This window comes from Lutjanus erythropterus, chromosome 15 (assembly GCF_056507025.1).
Source record: "Lutjanus erythropterus isolate fLutEry1 chromosome 15, fLutEry1.hap2, whole genome shotgun sequence".
Taxonomy (NCBI): Eukaryota; Metazoa; Chordata; class Actinopteri; order Lutjaniformes; family Lutjanidae; genus Lutjanus; species Lutjanus erythropterus.
The window spans coordinates 26,278,812-26,301,264 of record NC_139331.1 but is presented as its reverse complement, the minus strand read 5'-3'; the positions used below and the strand labels follow the sequence as shown (position 1 = coordinate 26,301,264).

Genomic DNA, 22,453 nt, shown 5'->3' with positions numbered 1-22,453 from the left:
TGTAAAATAGTTTGCTTTGACAATAATGTCAGAGTAATAAAATAAATCACACCTATTCCGGTTCTACTGCACAATAGGCCTGTCACCTGTCAGATGTGGCGGACTATTATCTGTCAATGTATGGATCAGGAACTGATCAGGGTTTTTTTTTCAGGAATTGTCCACTTGTCAAATCTAGACAAAAGTGTATACAAAGAGAACAAAAGAAGTGTCAGCTGGCATCAAAAAGAGAATTTTTTTTATGATGACACTCTGCCTTACCCTCACTTCTGACAGTTTCTTTTTGATGGAGGCAGAGTCTCCTGATGTATCAGACCAATGCTGTAGCTCCTCTCCAGCAGTCATCAGCCAGTCGGTGAGCTCTCTCACGGCCTCCAGGTATTCTTGGTGTTCCAACACCACTGCCTGCGCTAGACGTACTCGCTCCTAAAGAGACAGACAACAATGACTCGAAAATTACAGTGCACTTATTCAGTAGTTTGTAATATTGTAAAATTAGGTAATCTCAGGAGTTTCAAGTTTTTTTTTAATTTACAAAATATACTGAAAGATACAGAACCATCGTACCTCCACCAAGGCTGTGAGGTCATCAAACTGCGCCTGCAGCTGGGTGCGGGCACCATGGTTAAAGCTGGCATCACCAGTCTTCTTGAACAGTTCTCTGGCTTTCTCTTCTAGGCTGGACAGCGCCACCTGGTGGTCTTCTAGCTCCGCTAGCAGGGCTCGAAGTCTCTCTAACTGGGAGGCTTTTTCTCTGGGCCCTGGCTGTGGGGTGAGAGGGGCACACACCTCCCGCTCTACAGCCTCCATCCAGCACTGCAGCTGGGCAGCACTCTCAAGGTATCCTCCCCACTGTGACACGGTCCACTCTAATCGACTGGACGGAAGACAATTGATCTCTGTGTTAGTCTGTGACTGCCACACAGGGGGATTATCAGTTGTGTAAGAAGTAGTCAGATCCTTTACTACTTTTAAGTAAAAGTACTAGTATCACACTGTGAAAATACCCTATTACAAGTAAAAGTCCTGCATACAAAAGTAAAAGTATGCATTATCAACAAAATGCACAAGCTACTACAAGGAACTTTCATGTAACTATACAGAAACAGCCAGTCTTCCCTCTTATTGTCTTGTTTGCTTATGTAGGTCAAAGAAGCATCTGTATTCAACTGAGACAGTTTCATAACCAGTTTAAAACTCCTTGCAGTTGCTTTAAAATGAGACCATCTTTGTAAAATCTGTAAAATCTGTTCATATAATGCCCAACGTACAACATATACAGGCACAGTATACTATATATTTCAAACCCATGATATGGCCAAGAAATATAAATGGTCTGCAATACTGGCTGAGTGCCTTTATCCCCTTTTATTGGGTGGTTCAAACACACACGGACACAGATACACAGCCACAATTTTCCCTGCCATCTGTTATCCCTGCATGTACAAATAACGCCAATATCTGCACACACACACACACACACACACACACACACACACACACACACACACCCCTCTATTTCACCTGCTACCCCGTGCCTCCTGTTATCCCTTTTCCCCTTAAAACCAAAACACACCCCATGTGTGACCCACTGTTTGCCATCCGCCATTTAGGCCCTAATGAGATCAAATTTTTCTAGGAGGGGCCATAATTGCTCAATTAAACACACACACAGACACACAAACACACAAACACACACAGATGCATGTGCATGCTTTTATGCACGCACACACACAGAAAAGAACACAGTAAATCAGGTACATCAATCAGAGTTACAAAAAGAGACAAATACTTCTCATTATGTATTTAACCTAATGGTAATTAATGGCATTGAGACATCAATCTATCATGATGAAAATAACCTCATCCCAAGAGATGGGATTTTTGGCTCTAAAATGTCCACGGGTAAATGTTTTAATGGCACATTAAAAAAAAGACAAAAATGAATTTAATAAAAATGTGTGCAGAGTTCACTGGAGTTCCTCCACTTCCTGCAGATGCAATAGATCTTTTCCACAGCAGCTATTCTGACATGAAATAGTAGAGAAAACACAGGCATTACCAATGATATTGATTAAAGTTTTGTTCCATGCAGGTCAAACAGAGTCAAGGTGCTGCTATTGTGCATATGGGCTCACTGGAAAGTTCCTGCTACACTAAGTGGTATTGGACCTTAATTATTATCTTTGGTAACACCTGTGTTTATCCTCCTATTTCATATCAAATTGGCTGCCACGAAAAAGGTCTTTTCTATAACTCTAAACAAAACAGCTGGGACACTGTGTTAAATGTAAATAAAAACATGATGCACTGACATGCAAATCTCTTTTGACTTGTATTCAATTGAATTAAGTACAAAAATGAGATAATAAATGTTCAAACTGATAAACTTAATTGTTTTAGGTAAATATATACTTATTCTGAATTTGATGCCTGTAACATGTTTCAAAAAAAGTTGAGACAGGGGCAACAAAAGACTGGGAAAGTTGTGTAATGCTCAAAAAAGACCTGTTTGGAACATTCAACAGGTGAACAGGTTAATTAGTAACAGGTGACAGTATCATGATTGGGTATTAAAGGGACATCGAAAGGCTCAGTCACTCATAAGCATGGATGGAGGTTCACTACTTTGTGAAAAACTGTGTGGGCAAACAGTCCAACAGTTTAACACAAAACTGCAAGGAATGTAGAGATTTAACCATCTACAATCATAACATCATTAAAAGATTCACAAAATCCACATTTCATGATTGTTTTGGGAAATCATGGACATCATCAACAGAGAACCCACAGTGTTGAGCCCATGAAGTCGTATATCAAGCAAGAATGTAGCAGAATTTCACTTTCAAAACTTCAAAAATGAGTGTCCTCAGTTCCCAAACGCTTACTGAGCGTTAAAAGAAAAGGTGAAAAACATACCTCTGTCACAACCGTTTTGAAATGTGGCAGGCATCAAATTCAGAATTAGTTTATATTTACACAAAACAACAAAGTTAATCAGTTTGAACATTAAATATCTTGTCTTTGTACTGTAATCAACCTAAATAGAGGTTGAAAGGTTTTGCATTCTGAATTGGGGCTGTACAATGCAATGATGACAGAATATTAAGTTAAAGGCAAGACCACTTCTTGAATTACACATATGGGGATTAAGCCATTGGATTACATTTCAGGTGAAAGCACAAGGAGCAGTCTACCTGTGGCAGCTCATGGCAGTCACAAGCAGCGTGGCCCAAGCATCCTCCACTTCCTGTAGCTGGGAGCGAACCACTTCCTGTCCGGCGGCTCCATAGCTCCGAAGGGCCAACTCACCCTTACCCATCGCCATATTCAGCTTGACCTCCCCCTCCCCCTTCAAAAGCAGGATGTCCTGTACAAACAGAGCAGGGTCACAGTGATCTGGATTTAGACATCAGACTGTTGGATGAATATTTTATCAAGCAAACAGCACCCTCTTGTGTCCACTAGAAGAACCATAGGCTGAGACAGAAGTCTGTTCACATGAGTTTGATTAGAGTAAACTGATTAGGTAAAGAACAATAGAGATATGTGCATTCTTGCTGTTGGAGGAAATATGGAGGAATTATGGTTGATTATGCTCGTGTCTACTGGTTTTGTCCCTCCATTCAGACTTTCTGGAAGGAAGAAGAAATCCAGGGTTTTAGAATCAGCAGAACGTTCACATCTCTCTAGCACATCAGTGACAAGCTGCATAAAGATAATACTTGCCATCTAAAGCACTGGCTTCAGAAAAAAAACTGTCCCGTTGCAGGCTTTTTTGTCAATATTTTTAAACACTTACATCTTCTAGAACAGATGACCTACAGTGCAACATACAACTTCAAAAAGAACTGGGAGAAAAACGAGAAAAAATTGTGTGTTTATTTAGCCTAAATGCTATATGCATCATTTTAATTCAAATTACTTTTTGCTTACTATTTTTATAATATGAAAAATGCATAAAGATTCCTTTAATAATACAAGAGATAGTTTGTAATATTTGAAGTGGGGTTGTATGAGGTACATATCCAATATTCAGTGTATTAGCTGCAGTAGATGGAAGTCACACCCCCGGTTTAGAGAAGCAGATAGGGGCACCAGCACAGAAGCTAAGCAATGTTATGCTTTTGGACAGGGTCAGCAAGAAAAGGTATTTTAGCCACTTATGAAAAAGGCCCACCAAAAAAACTCAAAATCATTGTAAGTGTAGTGTGTACGCTGTATTTAGAATATATTGAATGCTTTACTTTGCCATCAGACAGCCTTTTCTGATGGGAAACCACCATTATGTAAGCCAAATATAATACCGCTCTCTTCAAACCAACCAAATTCCACAGGCAAAATCCATCATTTTATCTCACAGACCACAGGAGTCGCTGGTCTACCTTGGTCTGTTAGTTAATTTGTGTTATTGTGTGACTTTGGTTCAAACTAATCTTTTAAACACCAAAGTCGCACAATGACAAACAAAATGACAGATTGAGGCAGCAACTCCTGTGTTTTCAAAGGTAAAAACACTGATTTAGCCTATGGAGTCTGGTTGGTTTGGTGAGAGTAATATTTGGTTTATATAAAAATGGTGAAAATATTCTGAATATAGCATACACTTAAACAGATTTTTAAGTGGTCAAAATACCTTTAATGGCTGACCCTGTCCACAGCAGCACATTGCTCTTTCTGTGCTGGTACTCCTCTGTGCTTCTCCAAAGTGAGGGTGTGTCAGCTGCCAATACACTGACTCTCCAGTAGCATCTCATACAACCCTACATCAAATAATCAGAACTATCCCTTTAAAGATTCCAACAACAATCACTTAATGCATTTCATTGTATATGATATTTCATATAAATCACAGATACGCACTCACCTGCACTGTCTCAAGCCTCTGCTCTAACTGCTCTTTGGTCCCCATGGTGCTGTCTACTGTACCCAGTCTCTCCTGGATCTCCTCGAGCCAGGCCCACACCCCTTGGAGGGTCTCTCCAAAGGCCTGGCTCTCTTGGCAGCCTCGCAGCCTCTCCCTGGCCGCCTTCAGAAGGGCCTGGTGCTCCATCTGGAGCTGGCCTGTCACTCTGACCTCTCCTCCTGACCCCCGGCCTGCTTCAGACAGCGACTGGGCCTCCTGGCAGAGACGCTCGATGGAGTCCCTTGTAAGAGACGATGATATGTTCGGAATATTTAACGACCCCTGTTAAGGAATCTGTAACATACAGCCTCACACCCCCACATACTATATACACACCTTCTTGCAAGCAGCTCCTTCTGGAGGTTTTCCATCCTCTCCAGCTCTTCTGTGGGGTCTGAGGCCCCTTGTTGGCTCTCTGCCCCAAGAACAGGCTCGCTCTTGAGGCTGAGCTCCATCTGCTTCAGCCAGTCTCTTATACCCTTCACACAGCCATTAAAGCTGGAGAGGAGAGGAGGGGAGAGGAGAGGCACATTTCCATTTAATTAAAATTCCTTTGCATAAATACATTACACAGCCAGGGAGATAACTTACTTTTTTACAAGGTCAATGCTCTCTTCCAAGTCTCGCTGGCTCTGAGAGCAGATGTCCAGGTAGATCCTCCACTCTCTCTGGCAGGAGGAGAGATGTTCCTGGACCTGTGCTGCTCCAGCTTTAGGCAGGTGGAGCTGGAGCTGCTCGGCTTCCTCACGAACCCGAGAGAGACGCTCCTCACCTTCTGATGTACGCTCAACTGACACCTGTAGATGTAGGAGCAGGAACATGGTAAAAATAAAAACTGATATGTCCCTGATAGTTTATGGCAATGCGTTTGCTGAATGTCAATAAATAATTTCTTAAAAGATAAAACTAAGTATCAGATATTGCATACATTCATCATCCATTTGTATTTATCTGAAATACCCTATTTTTACAGTCTTGCACATGATCCGGTACGTGGGTGACCCCCCAAAATATTGTGTATGAATTCACAGTGTGGATACAGATATAAATGAACTAATTGCTGGCGAGCAACAGATGAGAACAATATTATAACAAATACAATGCATTAAATATGTTTGTTTTCCTTGGAAAACTCAGAAATTAAAATAATTCTACAGTATTTTTGACATTTATATCCATTATTACAGTAATATCAAGTATAATCAGCCGGCAGGATTTTATTGCCAAAATCCAAAACAACCTTGGACCCCACGTCCTGCAAGACAATGGGACTTCACTGTTTCATCTGTCAGCGCTACAGATCAGCTGATAGCTAAAATAGATAACATAAAGGCAAAAAGAGCCAGCTGAGGATATGAAATTGTGGACAGTACATCAAAAATCAAGTCAGACATTTGGGAGAATTTTGGTGCACTAATGAAAATAACGTTGTCAGTTTCTTTGGTGCTTGTAAAAAGTTTTGAAAAGCATTAACTTTTGACAGCCTAGGCTTGTCGTCACTATGGAAACACTTTTGAAAGCTGCAGGAGCAAAGTTGTTTCGCCAGTTGAGAACATCCCAAGTCAGTAACTGTGCCTGTATGTTCAATCACAAGTGCAGGTCAGGTCACGAGGCTTATATTAACGGTTCCAGGCAGGTGCTGATTTAGAGATAATTGTGGATAATGCGTCAGTTCAGGTTCTCAGCTTTGGGGATGTCGGCCAGGGCGGGGTTGCAAAACAATACTTGTGCAGGACTCTGCCCTATTTTGAGCACGGTAACAAACAAAAGGGGAAATAAAAAACAGTGTAAACTATTTACAGTTAGGGCTCAATTTTTTACCATACAATAAAATCAAAGATTTGTGAAAACAAAGCCTGAGGGTCTTTTTAGCAGCTACCAGCAATATGTTTAATAAATATTTATGTCTTTACAACCTTTCTTGAGGTATCCCTGATCATTTCAAGGAATAATGAGCCACAATCCTCAGAACAAGACTTAAAGACAGTATTTCATATTAAAGCTACTACAAGGAACTTTCATATTTTGTTGATTTTGGACAAAAGCGGTAGTGCTTCAATGCAATAACAACAAAATAAAATGACAAAAATAAAATTATCTAAGCTCAGCTCCTAAAATCAGCTCCCGCTTCTTTTTAACTGGCTATCGTATGACTTATTGTAACTTTGCCTGGAAAAATGTAAACACAGCCGATCTTCATGATGATGATCTTGTTACCTGACATGGGTCATTAGAGGCATCAGTATTAACCAGTCAAAAACTCCTCATGGTAGTTTTAAATATTCACATTAAATATTAACTTAAATATTTACCGTGATAGAATTATTACTTGCTTTAATGTATCCCTCTCACTATGAAGTAATTTCGGGGTGTCAAAGTTTGATAGCATGCTGGTATCAACAAGTGAAGTTATCAAAAATGCTTTCAGTTTACCATGATGCCCTAACAACTGCACTATGAGAAATATAGTATAAAAACATGAAATCTTACAGTACCTTTAGCCTTTGCAACTTGGCTCCAAGGACAGCAACGTCTCCTGATTGATTAGAACAATCTTTCAGCTCCAACTTCAGCTCTGCAAGCCAGGAGTGGAAGTCTTGGACAAGCTCTGCTTTGAGAAATAGAAAAAAAACGGTAAACTAAAAGCAAATAACATATATGGTGACGAGTTGAGGAAAACTGATGTGTGGTAAAATAAAGGAAAAGAAGATTTAAGAGCAAAGAAACCCGAAGGAGGAGAGCGAGAAGAGGCGATATGTTTAGACAGATGGGAAGTGTGGGCGTGTCCATGCTGTGCAGCGCTGGGTTGCCTTGCCAACAAGCCCAAAATGACTCCCTCGAGAGCAGATGTGACGAGAGCGGCATTACTCTCTGAGGCACAGGTGTGTGTCTGAGCAATGAGAGCGCACCGGTGTGCCAGACAATGTGTGTGAATGGAGAGTGTGTTGTGGTGGGCGGACTGAGTGTGCTCTGGGGAAAAATGTAGGATAATCAACACTAAATCTGTTGCTCCACTAACATGAACAAATGACATTGCATCATGTAGTTGTGCACTGTTTGATTGGGTGATTATGAGATTTTAAATGCTAATAAAATGTTTATTTCTCCTTAAAAGGGAAGAAGTCATAGTGGCTACCTGAGTGCTGTTATTATTTGATGTATTGTATGAAGGTTCTAGGAAAGAATTTAATAATCAGAGATTATCTAGACTAAACCTAACACCACAAAATCAAAACTGCATGAAGCATTGATGACAGGAGACTGGTAGGTGCACTAATATTGGATTGTAAGGCTGCTTTTCACAGTATTGATCACTGTCTGTTCAAATGTAATGGTTTTAAAGTCACTGCTTTGTCCAGGATGGAGAGTTGCCTGTCTGCGAGAAAGCAGAGGGTGTTTTTTCATGGAAGCTTTTCTGATAGCAAGGAGCTGAAATGTGGTGTTCCTCAGGGTAGTTGCTTAAGACCTCTCCTCTACTCTATACTTACCAATGACCTCCCGCCAGTATTAAATAAAGCAAGAATGGTTATGTATGTGAATGACTCAACTATGTACAGTGTGGCATCAACGTATCAAAAGCTAACAGATACTGGGCACTGAGTTCAGAACAGTGGCTGAATGGGATGAATAAATTAGTGTTAAATAATTCTTAAAAAAAAAAAAAAAAAAAGTAAGGTGTTTGGACCAAAAGCCCACAGAACAGGTTAAAAAACTAAGCTACTTGGAATTATTTTGGATGCTAGACTTGTGTGATATTGATAATATTGTTACTAAAATGGGAAAGAGCTCTGCCGTTAGAAGGAAATGTTGTAGGTATGTAACATCAAACACTTCGAACCAAGAGATCCGAGCTTTCAAGCTGTTCAGTCATTTGGTTGTCTGCAGCTAAGAAAGATCTAAAAAAAAAAAAATCCAACTTGCTCAAAAACAAAGCTACCACATTTCTCTGTTCAATGTACACTAACTTTTATCAAATGCACAGTGATCTGTCCTGACTTACTGCAAAGAAAAGACTACAATGCCGTCTTCTGCTCCTCTCCAGGAATGTCTTGAGTGGCAAGAAACCACTGTACTTTTCTGACCAAGTAGTGTACATCAGAAGCAGACATAACCATCTGACTAGCGAGGCCAGTTTAGGTTATATGTAATTTACAGAGCCATTACGGGATGGAACTATTCACCAAATCACGTCATTAAAACAAACACCAGAGCCACTTTTAAGAAAACAAAGAGACTACTCAACACAATTAACTGCATGAACAAACACCAGATGTTTTAATTTGTTTGTAGTGTATAATGATTTGAAAATGGACTTTAAAAGTAATGTGTTGTTGCTGAATGTCTGTGCTGGACCCTGAAAGACTCGCTGACATCATTGCATGAGCTAATGGGTATTCTGATAAACTAATAAACTGAAGTACACCTTCATATCTCTTACCGTTGAAGTGGAGCTGTAGTCCATCCTGCAGGTTGCCCCTGGTCTTGGCACAGCGCTGGGCAACAGCCTCTGTTTGCTTGGCGATGGAGGTGAGGTCAGAGGAGAGGCACGACAGCTCCTGCGAGGGATGAGACCTGCACAGGGCACTCAGGGCATCCCTTGCTGAGTCCATGTCTGCCCTCTGCTGCTGCACAATGCTCTGCAGGTCCTGTTAATGACAAGCAGTAGGCTTCATGTATATTCATAATTAGGGCTACAGGTGGGTGGAAAGAGACATTGACCTGAACTGTACTCACCTTGCTGATGTGTCCTGTGTATTAAAGAAACTTCCTATCCTAAGTCTTTAATTAAGAGAGGAAGAGTCTAAGATACATTTTTTCAGGCTTTTTTCGGGCTTTTTTCATAAACCGGGTCCTAACCATAATTACAATGGTTACCTGAGCTATTTGAGGCCTACTATGCACATGGTCAGTGCTCAGAATTTAATGTAGGGACTTGAGTAAAAGTGTGTCCTGCTATAACCATCATAATAATTATCTTTAATTCAACTTCTCATGTATTTTATTTCAATGGATTATTCTTGAGTGTGTGTTTTTAAATGCCTTACAATGCATACCTTCACTTCGTGTAAAGCACTCTGAATTTCCTTTGTGATTGAAAGGTGCTACATAAATAAACTTGTCTTGCCTCACCTAGTTATGGTCCGTAATTTAAATAATTAAGGGATTACCAATCTAATATTGTATGGTTACTATGTTAATGGGTCTTCATATAGTACATAGTCAGTAGTAATATGAAGCAATAGAAATAGTTATAAGTAGAGGAAAACTGTCTGCTTAATTTTGGTGTTAAGTATTAGTATTCTATATATAAGGTACAATATGTTAATTTCTTGAATTATTGTGTTCTTGCACCACAGAGGAAAAGTGTCATACCTTTACTGTACCAATGTCTTCAGGAGAAGTGGCTTCAGTGAGGTCAGATAATGAACCCTCAACTGCCTTCAGCCTCTCGGCCATCTGGGACATGAGATCCTCCAGTCGCTGTTTCTGGAAACTGAAGTAGGTCAGAGTGTGTTTGGCCTGGTTGTACACCTCCTGTGCATGGGCCATTTTCTTCCTCAGGTCTGACTCCAGGACCTGGTTAAATAAAGATATTTAGGAACATTTTACAACCAAAAAGTGAACAATGTGCCTTCATGTGCTTTTCATGTTCTTTTTAAGTATATCTATCTAGGACTAGAGCTCTAATTTAAATTTGTCTTGCATCACAGATGAACACTGTTTCAAGAAAACACAAAATATTCAGCCACTCAACAATAATATCAAGATGTTCACTAAATTAATTATAACAAACACATAGCTGTATTATTATCAATTTCACTACTGGCTTCCATATTCAGTGCTATACCTACACAGAGCTTTATATCAGATCTTTGGTGTAAGATTACCTCCTGCCTAAAGAACAATGGACTAAATATTCTGTTTCAGACAAATGCCCCTGCATTTCTCTTCCTCATCATGCTCACCTGCATTTGTAACGGGGTTTCCTGCAGTCTGGCTCGGTCCTTCAGCTCTGTCACTCTCTCCTGCAGGGCATCCAGCTTCTGCTCCCTCTTCTCCACCTCAGCCTGTAGATCAAAGTGCAGGACATTTCAATTAAATCACACTCACCCGCTGTGAACTGAGTGTCTCTCCACCGTCATCATTCACATACTCTCTCATGCAGACTGTCCACTGTGCTCTGACCTGAAAGGTTGCAAGCTGGGCCTCTGTCATGTCTTTATCGCTGAGATTGGTGACAATGTCAGTGAGATCAGGGATGGAGTTGGACGTCCACTGGTTAATGTCCTGCTCCATGGACTTGAGGTCATCCCACAGGGTTACGCAGTAGCCAAGTCTCTCTGTGTTTGTTTGGATTCTCTCTGAGACCTGAAGGAACCAGCAGAATACATCTCAATCAACAGGAGAGGTGGAATCTCTCCTCCTCTTTGTGTTTAGTTTTCCCTCTCTGTAACGAGGGACGGTGTGCTTTACTGGGAGACGGAAGGAAAACGAGACTTAATTGGTTTGACAGATGTGGGGATGAGGAGTGAGACAGAAAGGCAGATAACGTGTCTAGACTTGTTTATATTTCTGTCTCATTTGTGACAGCTGAGCAGCCAACTAAATCCCACAAGAGGAGAAAATGGAAAAAAGGGGAAAAAATAGACAGAAATAAATATCATTAAAAGAGGAGAGCAGCGCAAGAGCTGCACCATGGACGTCATAATTGATTTTTTACAGTAAACAACAGCACAAATCTTCTTATAGTTTTCACAGTCGTTATCATATTTCGGGTCCACACCTGGGTAAAACAGACACTTTTTGGAAAAATCATGGAGTACAACATGTCATGATGAGGACATTTATTAATATCATAAAATAAAAGTTTTATTGCACCATGTCTGAACGGGTAGCTTTAGAATGTGACTGAGTTATGCATTTGTCTAAATAAAAAGCAGCCAGGTGATTTCAGCGGTCTGTTCACCAAGACAACTGCATGGCACAACATGTGTTCAGGCCCATTGCTACTATCTTTTTTAATTTTTCTCTTAAAATATTAAATTTAAGTGTCAAATTGCTTAGGTTTTGTAAACAAAATTTGGTATGCATTATTTCTACATGCACAACTTGTTAGACATTATTTATTATTTTGGTATATATTAAATTTAAAGAGCTTTTTAGACATTGTACACACTATTTTTTCTTTATTATGCCATGTGAAACTTTTAGGTTATGGCTTATTGTTTTCATGAACTCAAGTAATGAGTGTTTAGAACACTTAACAGGTAATTTAGGGCAAAACATGAAAGATGCTGCAGTTTGTTTGACAGTGAAAGTAAGTTCAATGCAATAAGAAACTGAACTGAAAAAGTAATTTCAAAACTGGCCATATTAGCCACTTATCCTGTGTCCCACTAGCCCAATTTTCATCTAGTTTATACGTTGGTAAATACATTATTTCCTAAGTGATTGTTTTTACTCAAAATACATTAAAATGCATAAATTGATATCATAGGCATCAAATATTTCTAAGGAGGGCATAGGACTCATGACCTCAGTATTTCTAAAGTCCTGCCTACATTTCTCTCGTGTTTTCAAGTTCCGCTCACCTCCAGCCACTGGTCTCTTAACGTCTCCATGTCTCTCTGGATGGAGCACGCATCAGAGTTGGGAACCTTCTCCAGCTCTCTCTGCAGGTCCTCCACTGTGCTGATGAGGTGGTCCATGTCTTCCTGTTTGTCTCTCAGCTCGGATTGGACCGTCTCATGCTGAAGGGACAGAGAGCAGCACAGAGGGAATGACAAGAGTTCACCACTAGAGGGAGAGATACTAAACAAACTGGGAGGGAGAGGAGGGTTTGCTGTTGAAATGCAGAAAATTTTGTTCAGTGACTGATATTCAGGAAATATCATGCACCTCACAGTCTGATATGTGTAAATCTGTAGCTGCAGAACTATATAGAGCTGTGATTTTAAGAAAGGAACAAACCGTCTAAATTGTCTGAAGTATAAACATACAAAACATGGTGTTGGAAGAAAGGACAGAATAGGTAGCAGCATCACAAAAAAAACAAAAGAAAAGATCTAACATGCACAACTTAAGGATATGACAAGTGCTGATTAAAAAAAAAAAACTTAAAATGTGCACATGAAATCATCAGCATTCACTGATAAAATTTAATTGTTTTATGCTAGCATGACAGCAAAACAACTGACACAATTCAGCCCTAGGCTTTCCTCACCCTATCACAAAGAAATCAGACATAATCAAAACAGAACAAAACACACAGAGATTAAGAAAAAACAAACAACCAGAAAGGAAAAAAGGAAAGCAAAGTCAATCAACTCGAACATCTCACAAGCCTTGAAAGTCTCGAAGAACTCGAAAATTGGTTTCTTAAAGCCACTACATGGAATTTTCATATTAAGTTGATTTTGGAGGCCCCTATGAACAAAAGCTGCAATGTTTGCTGCAACACAAAATATAACATCAAAAATAAAATTATTTAAATAAAGTAACAGTAGCAGTTACTTTAATCTAAATAAAATGAATCAAACCTACAAAAGACACTGACCCGTGTGAACGTCCTTTTGGCCTCCTCAGCGTTATGATTGTGGTCGGGCAGATTGTGAGCGACGGCCTGAGCATTCTCCACAACAGTGGCAAGAATCAGCTTCAGGTGGTGGAACTGGCGGAGTAGATCCACCACAACTCCACTTTGTTCCTGACTGCATGTGAAAAGAGAAGAAAAGCATCAAGGCTATTAGTGGCACATCATTTGGCACTGAATATTAAAGGCAACCCCCACCCCCCCCAAAAAAAAAGACAAACAAACAAACAAACAAACAATGCAGAGACTCAGACTCATATGAAAATAATCCCTCTCTCTCAATCATCACCCACAACCCACCACAAGTGTGTGGTGGGGCCCACAGCCTGCATTTGTTAAGATCCCGCCCCTTGCCTGTACCTTCTTATTTTCTCATTATTTTCCTGTGCTTGGAAGGCTTTACCAACACAAAACGTCTGTATTTGTTGTCCTGGCAACTGGCAACTTTTTTTTTTCAACTCTCTGCTTCTCTAAACTCTGCACAGTGGGACTAAAAACAAACACAGCAAAAGAATTTAAATGAGATGAATAAGTCAAAATCCCTCTCTGTCATTCCCCCCCTCCTTACCCGCTGGTGATCAGAGTCCTGACGTTCTCCCAGGCTGTCTGCACCAGTGCTACCTCCCTGAGAGCCTCCCCAGCCAGCTCGCTGTCCTTCCGGGCCAGCTGGCTTCCCTTCTCCTCTAACCACCGCTGGGAGTGCTGCAGGGACTGGAGCTCATCTTCCAGCTGGACGAAGAAACGCAGCCTGGGAGAAATAGATGCAGGAGAAAACAATGGGGATTACTAGTCTGATTCCAGCATAATATATCTCAATTTTCAGGAGATCAAATTTAAATGGATTTCTTCATCTATAGTTTGGCTTTATTCATGCACTGCATAGCCTGGAGAAGTTTGGTATACAATAGGTACCTGAATCAAAAGCTCACAGGACTAATCATTTAATAAAACACTACAGCAACATATCTGGTATAGGAGCAATGATGTGTTCTAACAATGATCTTTTCATCGTCTGTTTCTAATAAGGTGACTTGTTAGCCTGAAAAAAGCTATATAATGTTTGTGTCTGGGAGGGTGAACTCAGATTCATGAGTAATGAGTTCATACAGTATCAGCTGATATCAACTATGCTGATAGTGGCTTGAAGTTTCTTGGTTAGCAGGTACTGTACACACCTGTTTTGGTATGCCTGTACAGAGCTCTCTCGGGCCCCTTCTTGCCTCGCTTCATCCTCCAGTTTTTTCAGATTCTTCATCACTTCCTCCCTCCTTTCTCTGAAGGAGCTCCACAACGCCCCTAAAGCATCTGCTTCACTCTGCCTCCACCCCACACCCCTCTGAACCTCCTCCAGAGCCATAGTGAGGGCCACTGCCTGTCCCCTGCACGATGTTCTTCCCTGAGGATGGCTAACATCTTTGGAGCCCCGCCACTCGGCCCCACACAGGTGAAGGTGTGCTTTGCTTAGCTGGCAATCTAACCCGACCGCCTCAGCCTCGAGCCTGGCCACGTCTTTAGCCACTTCCCCTATCCCACGATGCAGCTCTTCGGCTTTGGAGCGGTCCCAGCTCCCCCTGCCTTCCACGGCCTCGTGAAGGTGGCGCACAGCCTTAGCTGCCGTTCCGTGCTTCTGAAGGAAAGTCTTCAACTCAGTCAGGCACTCTTTACGGAGGAGCAGGAGTCGCTGGGATTCACTGAGGGGCTGCAGGCAGTCCTCCCTCCAGCCCTGGAGCTGCTGCTGGGCCTCCGGGGTGGAGCAGCGAAGCAGGGAGGACTCTCGTTGCTGGAGAGTCTCTCTCAGCGATGCATGTGTCTGTAGTTGCACCTCATGCTCCTACAACAAGATGGCTCAATTAGACAAATTTATATAAACTCCAGCTGCAATCAATATAAACTTGCTTACTGTAATTGCATTGATTAACAAAGCCCATAAAGGACATCATTGCTGACAGTAAATTATTGATTTCACACCTTCATCTTGGTAATTGCGGCCTCGAAATCAGCAATATCAACCTGGGAAGAACTTCTCAAGCCAGACAGGAAGTTTTCACTCCTTTGGGTCAGAGTCAACAGTGCCTGATCAAACTGCTCCAACTGTGACAACTGAGGCTCCAGCAGCTTACGTCTAACGGGGAGGAGGAAGAGAAAAAGTGTGGATGAAGAATATGAGGGCCGAAGTTAAAAATAAATAAATAAATTAATTAATTAATTTAATTATCTGTATAAGATGTATAGAAAATCATTTGCCTATGTGATATGCTGTTTTTCAAAGAAGTACATCTCTCTTGTATTTGCGTGAGGTCATCACTGAGTTCTTTGATACGAGCTTCAGGCGCTGTGGGGTAAAGACACACTCCGAGATTCACAAGACCCTGGAGGAGAGCCTCATAGGACGGCGTCTCCCTCTGCATTTCCTGTATTGGTGAAAAAATATTTAAAAATTATGCAATACAACATAACTGGAAAAAAAACAAATAAAACTGGTTTGGGTGATTTTTATTGTTTTTCGGACTATTTTCAATAAAGTGTGCATGTTTTATGATGAGTTATCAAAGCAGTTAAGCTAGTTTTAGTTCAGTAAAAGACAAACTTGAATTCAGAAGGTGTACAGTTGTATTTTTCTGTTTAACAAAGAAAATAGGTGTAAAAATATTTCCTCTCTTGAGACTTTGTAAGTTTATTTGGTGTATTTATTGGTTGTAGTGTGCAAGATACCGTGCATATGTAATGTAGTAAACTTGCCACTCACACATATCTCCCAGCTCAATCTCACTGATATATCGCCCAACACTAGCAGATAAACACTCTACATAAGGCTTACAAATTTGATGAATTTTCCATTAACAATAGTGGGAACATTAACAATCAATTTTTAATTAATAATAAGATACTAAATGCCTGTTTTTTTTTCTCGAATTCTCACAGTACATTAGTATAAAACATTAATTCATGAAGGACAAACAACAAATAGATAATTAAACAACACGGATCTCACGCTAAATGGCTGGTCTTGTCTGTCTGTCCTTAATGTCACCGCCAAACAAAACAACCTCAAATGGGGAGGAATTTTAAACAAGGCAGACCAAACCAAACTGTGAGAAAATGGTGTGTGAAAAAAAATGGTTTCGTAGGCTACATTATCGATTAATTCATTTTTAATCAGTTAAATTCTCAACAGCTATAAACTGGTTAATAATTAATCGTTAACATTCCTACTCTATGTGGAACTAAAAAAAGACGGACAGTCTCATGATTTACCTGTACATTTAGCAGTTCATTCCTGAGCTTTACTTTGTCAGCAGAGAGCAGGTCGGTGTCTGGACAACAAACAGACTCACACCTGTCCAGCCAGCTTTTCATGGACGAACTCTCCTTTTCAAATCTGTAGGTGAAAAGGTGACACTAAGAAAAATGTATTCAAATAAAATACAATTTATGCAGAACAAATAGAATAAACAATAAACTGATAGGAGCAGCCTGTGATCGTAAAGTGAATACGCAATGCTACACACACACACACACACAGACAGTGGTGCTGCCTGTGTTATTTTTTTATCGGGCCGAGCTTCAGTATCAGTGACAGGGTCATAATGGGGCAACCATATCTCTCCAGAGCACCCAGTGCTGCAAGTAATCCCTCATACATACACCTGCAGGGGAGGAGATGAGGTTGACTACCGAGCAACAGACAACCACACAGACACACATGTGAACAAAGATGAAGTTCAGCAGCAGAAATATAACTGAGTTACTGGCTGGGTAAATACTTAAAAATAAGCTCCAGAGCTCCAGCACTTAAACAGCTACAGTGTGTCTGGATCATTATTTTTTTCCTCCTTAATAATACAGAGACTAAGCAATAATCGCTCCAGTGAAAGTCTATTGTGTGATCAAAGCAAGTGATAATAAAAGCATGTTATTAGAATAGAAAGGCGATGGCTGTCTGGGGGACAGACAGATTGAGTCAAAGACAAGATCTCGCTCCTCTACATCACACTGAGATGAGGGAATGATTCAGGGAATAAAAGAGGAAATTGGCAGAGAGAGGAGGATTCAGCAGAAAGAGCACAAGCACAATAAAAGGGGAAATAGCAGTGTTTATACAATCAGAGTTAGATATATGTGTGAGCAGAGGCCAAAGTTGACAGGAAAACAGTTGAAAAAAAGGAAAAGAGCATAGTACAGTAAAATAATTCCTTCAGCAGTTTGTGCTCCAAATGTTTCTTATGAAACATTTTCATATGTCCTGTGTTTTTGTAATGTGACACACCTGAAATATTCAAACACACCTCCTCTAGGTGTTGAAAGGACACGAAAACACAAGGCACAGAGCAACACTGTCAGCCCAGCAAGACACAGCAGCCTTGATAAAATCTTAGATAAGATCCTAAGAACTTGACAGATGAATTTTCACACAATAACGGAGACACAAACACTTCTGGGAGTTTCCACACATTATTTACTTAACAGTTGGAAAGGATGCCTCATGTCTGTGTATTCAACATGGTAAAACATTCAGCAGACTACTAAGAAAGCCTGGAGTACAAGGCACATAAAGTAAAAACAGACTTGTGTTCTTTTTAAGACAAATACACTGGTAAAGTATGAATGTTTCATTGTCATTAATTTTGCCAGGGCTCCAGTTTTCTAAATAAATGCACAGACATTGGCACACACTACTGTTTACCTTTGCCACAGTGCAAGAAGGCTCTCTAATGTAGATTGTTTTTCTGTGGCCTTCGCCACAAACTCTCCCTGTTGCCTCTTGAGGTTAGCCACCTCTTCTTCCAGCTGGCTGCCCTCTCCGAGCCTCTTCATGGCTGAACACAGAGCCATCAGCCTGGGGTTCAGCTGCTCAACAGCCTGGCAGACCTCCTGGGTAAATGGAAATGCACTTGTTGTAGAATGTAAAAAAATGTTCAAATAAATAATTCCATATAGATGCAGTGATTAAACATTAAGCCATTTTTTGTTGCGTTTTTTTTTCTTACCATATGATCCTGGAGACTTTTGTAGGTCTCAGATGATGATGTACAGTATGTGATTGGACAGTCCAGCTTCTCTTTAAGGTCATTCATTGTTTTCTTGACCTGATAATGACAAAAAAATAACTTATTCAAAAAATAACACACTGGAACTGCAAAGTCTTAATTACAAATTCTGCACAGACCTTTTCCATTCTGTGTTGCTGTATACCTGTTCAAGGTTATCGTTGTATCTCTGCCTGTACGATGCGCTCTGGTTCAGCTGCCCTCCCAGCTGCTCTACTCTTCCCTTCAACTCTTCCCAGTAGCGCCTCATCTGCGTAAGCCGTGCACGAATGTGTCCAGCCTCTCCGGGGGTCACAAACCTCGACAGGGCCTCGCAGTCTGCCTCCATGTGGGACAGGGCTGCCCTCCTCTCCTCTAAACCTTCCCCCACAGCCTGCAGGGATACAACAGCAGAATGATAGTCAGGAAAAAGTGTGGGAGGCACGAGTTGTAAAAAAATACAATAAACAAGGCAGAACGAAAAATAGCACAAGAAAAAGACGCTCTTTATTGGCCTAATACAATAGCACACTTTATCCTCAAGAAATTCCTTTATCTGCCACAGATAAAGGTTGTGTCTCATCAGGTTCGTGAAGGTCTAGAAAAAAATCAAGCACAAAAGTTGGCTAGAAAAAAATACTGACTGGAGGGTAAGTGTGTTCAAATCCACAACTTATCAAATGGCTGCTGCAGGATTTCTCAAGTCCTGTTATCCCAAATATTTCCTGACATTTTTTTCTCCAGCCCTCCGTGAGATTGACAAGGCTGAGGTCTGGCAAACCAAGATTATATTTCCTTCAATATGATCAATTTATTTTCTATATCCTCGTCTTTGCCGCAGCTCTGACCCACTTTCCCCTCGGGGTTAGATTAAAATGTCATCATATTTCATCTTTATCTTAATAACCCTGAGGCCACACTGATACTGTACATTACAGACACAAGGCTAGACAGCAATTTAAACTCATTTTACGTGGAGCTACTAAAAATGTGTGGATGATGCATATTTATTTGTAAATATCAGTGGATTATTAAAGGAGTTGTGTAAAAATTGCAGCAATGTGCAGTCAGGGTAGGGAACTTAATCTCCTCAAGAGGACTACCCTGAAATAAAAACCACCAAGGGGTAAAAAACAAGGTTAAAGAGTGAAATTGTAAGAAAGAATGAGACAGAAGACATACCTCCACTGTGCTGATGTGTTTGTCCAGAGGATCTACGGAGGAGGTGGCGTCGACAGCCTCCAGCTCCTTTTCTTTCTCATTGATCCACTGAGAGAAGGCCTCTGATTCGCTGCTGAAGCGCTCCCACCACATACACATCATCTCCAGCTGGACAACACTGGGAGACACAAGATTAGGCAGCAAAATATAGTAAAACTTACTGTGTGCATTTCTAGATGTACTGTAGGAATCAAAACATGCAAGCAAACAATGACACACACGCAAACGGCAGGTCAAACAGGAAACACACACTAAGAGGCTGTTTACACCTGGCATTACAATGCATCTTGAGTGACCACTTGTAATTGGACCTCACTTTTCTGCTTTTTATTCAAATGAACAGGGTTTTTTTGTCAGTTCAAATTTTCAACTATTCATTTCTTATTTTTTTTAAATTCAGAGCCACAATAAACCCCATACAAACCTACATGAGTCTCATGTTATACCTGCCCTGTCAGCAGCGCACAGAGGCAGAAGAGATGCTTGTGATGTGCTGGGACTTTAAACTTGAGCTAAAAGCAGGATGCACACATGTACTTTTACTTTCTGACTGTGTGGAAATTTGATATTTTCACATCACAGATGTCAGAAGTATTAATGACAGAGTTGTTACTCAACATTACAGCAACGTCAATACATAAAGTACAGGAAACGTCATGCAGAGGACGTTGAACAAGCACTGGTGTTCTACCATACATACATTATGTTGTAATGTTTCAGCAATGTAACAGCAACATAACTATTGGAAACGCTGCAACTGTAATGTTGGAGTAACATCATTACAACGGCCACAATCACAACATTGCTGGGAAATATTGTGTTTGCAGGGGAGAAATTTTAAATGTATGTCCCAGCGCACCAGAAAGCGTCTCTCCTGTCTGCTCTTCACAGCAACACAATGTTTTTTACAAGGAAAGAAACAACTTAATGTTCAAAGAGAACATTCGCTGACTTTTGCAGATGCCTTATTGTTTTTAACTGGTGGCCCACCAGTAGCAAGCAACACACTGGGACAAAGAGACAAAATTTATTTCACATAAAGAAAGAAATAACTTAATGTAAAAAAACTGCCAAATTCACAAGAAGGCCCATATAATTATGAATTTGTCATAGACAATGTTTTACAAAATTCTCAAAACTCAAAACTGTGCTATTTTTAAGTGAGTCTGAGAATATTTGGCTACTAGCACATTCACAAACTTCTGCTGCCTATCCTAGCAGGCAAACATGTAATTTGCATTACAGTGAACCAACTGGCGTATTTACAGGACATCAGTTGAGTAGGCGGTCCTTCAGCATGGTCAAGGACACGTTGTGCACACATTGCTGAAAGAATGTTGTCACATGCAGCCCAGACCACCTAAAAATGTGGTCTGAGTGATTATATCTCAAATGATTCTTCAATTAGTCTTGGGTGCATTCACACCTGTCCACTTGTCATCGGATCAGCCAGGATGCATGTTCCTACCAGGTATGAACAGCCTCTACATGTCAGTAAAATATAATCTTACTGTAATTATGTGCTTCACTTTCTCTAGATTCACATCAAAAGCCCTTTTATGTAAGTGTGAGTGCCAACTTCCACTTATATAAAAAGGCTTATCAAAGAGGCAAAAAAGTGTGATTTTGCTGTCACATTCTATAAAATTACTATGACAGAACTTCAATTTTGCTGTTAAAGTAAAAGCCCAGCTCACAAGCCATAATAAATCACCATAATGAGAATAAGTATGCTATTTTCATAGTGAAAATTGGCTCTTCACTTGAATTTTACTCATCAAACAAAATCAGAAGCGATAGTACACTTCATTATAATTTGAGGAGATGGTAGGCTCGAGATAGGGCATACTTCTTGTTGAGGTGGTCCTGAAGTTGTGTGACTGCCTCTCTGGTGGACTGGGCCTGCTGAAGAAGAAGAGTCTGATTCTTTGGACCGAGCTGAATATCTGCTGCCTTCTCCAGGAGGAGATCCACTCGCACAGAACACTCCTCAACCTTTGTGAGGAGTCCCTAAGGGCAAGAAAGAAACCATTATATTGTATGAGCAAACACAGAGCACATATTTTATAAACATACACACGCTCATGCTGCACATACACACCTTGTTATGCTCCAGTTCAGTTTTCAGGCTGTCCAGGCTGTTGAAAATAAGTTCTTTGTGCAGCTCGTTGTTGGTATTACTGATAAACCTCCGAATTGCTTCTCTTTCTTCTTCGAAATTCTGCCAGGAGCTCAGAGTTGCCTTGAGATGATGAAGAAACAGCAGAATGATGTATGTGGGTAAAGTTTCATACAGAAAAAACAACATCTATCAAAAAAAATTCAATGATAAGATAATTAATGTTCAAACTGAAACTCCATTGTTTGTATATATACACACTGTTCTAAATCTGATGCCTGCAACATGTTTCAAAAAATTTGGGACAAGGGCAACAAAAGAAAGTTGTGGAATGCTCAAAAACATCTCCACGGGTAAACAGGAATTTCCAACAGGTGGATCATAATCATGTATGAAAGAGGCATCATTGAAAGGCTCAGTTGTTTACAAGCATGGATGGGTGAGGTTCACCACTTGTGAAAAACTGCAGGGGCAAATAGTCCAACAGTATAAAAACATTGCTCACCACTAAACTGTAAGGAAATGCTGCACATAAGGGGCAAAGCCAAAAAACAACATTGAATGCCTGCGACCTTTAATCCCTCAGG

At 40.5% G+C, this 22,453-nt stretch overlaps 1 protein-coding gene across 1 annotated transcript in view; it reads right to left on the bottom strand.

Annotated features, from left to right (window-relative positions):
* The window catches only part of LOC146314534 (nesprin-1-like), a 92,549-nt gene that overhangs the window by 33,696 nt on the left and 36,400 nt on the right, over nucleotides 1-22,453 (bottom strand). The window contains exons 31-54 of the mRNA XM_084737083.1: nucleotides 21,849-21,989; nucleotides 21,597-21,757; nucleotides 19,709-19,865; nucleotides 18,693-18,920; nucleotides 18,488-18,586; nucleotides 18,184-18,371; nucleotides 16,755-16,878; nucleotides 15,744-15,910; nucleotides 15,468-15,621; nucleotides 14,675-15,330; nucleotides 14,068-14,247; nucleotides 13,464-13,617; nucleotides 12,499-12,657; nucleotides 11,093-11,275; nucleotides 10,873-10,974; nucleotides 10,280-10,483; nucleotides 9,345-9,552; nucleotides 7,402-7,514; nucleotides 5,498-5,703; nucleotides 5,243-5,404; nucleotides 4,868-5,147; nucleotides 3,198-3,370; nucleotides 568-877; nucleotides 262-426 (exon numbers count right to left, since the gene is read on the bottom strand). Coding sequence (XP_084593209.1) covers nucleotides 262-426; nucleotides 568-877; nucleotides 3,198-3,370; nucleotides 4,868-5,147; nucleotides 5,243-5,404; nucleotides 5,498-5,703; nucleotides 7,402-7,514; nucleotides 9,345-9,552; nucleotides 10,280-10,483; nucleotides 10,873-10,974; nucleotides 11,093-11,275; nucleotides 12,499-12,657; nucleotides 13,464-13,617; nucleotides 14,068-14,247; nucleotides 14,675-15,330; nucleotides 15,468-15,621; nucleotides 15,744-15,910; nucleotides 16,755-16,878; nucleotides 18,184-18,371; nucleotides 18,488-18,586; nucleotides 18,693-18,920; nucleotides 19,709-19,865; nucleotides 21,597-21,757; nucleotides 21,849-21,989 — 4,674 coding nt within the window. The remainder of the gene's footprint in view (nucleotides 1-261; nucleotides 427-567; nucleotides 878-3,197; nucleotides 3,371-4,867; nucleotides 5,148-5,242; nucleotides 5,405-5,497; nucleotides 5,704-7,401; nucleotides 7,515-9,344; nucleotides 9,553-10,279; nucleotides 10,484-10,872; nucleotides 10,975-11,092; nucleotides 11,276-12,498; nucleotides 12,658-13,463; nucleotides 13,618-14,067; nucleotides 14,248-14,674; nucleotides 15,331-15,467; nucleotides 15,622-15,743; nucleotides 15,911-16,754; nucleotides 16,879-18,183; nucleotides 18,372-18,487; nucleotides 18,587-18,692; nucleotides 18,921-19,708; nucleotides 19,866-21,596; nucleotides 21,758-21,848; nucleotides 21,990-22,453) is intronic.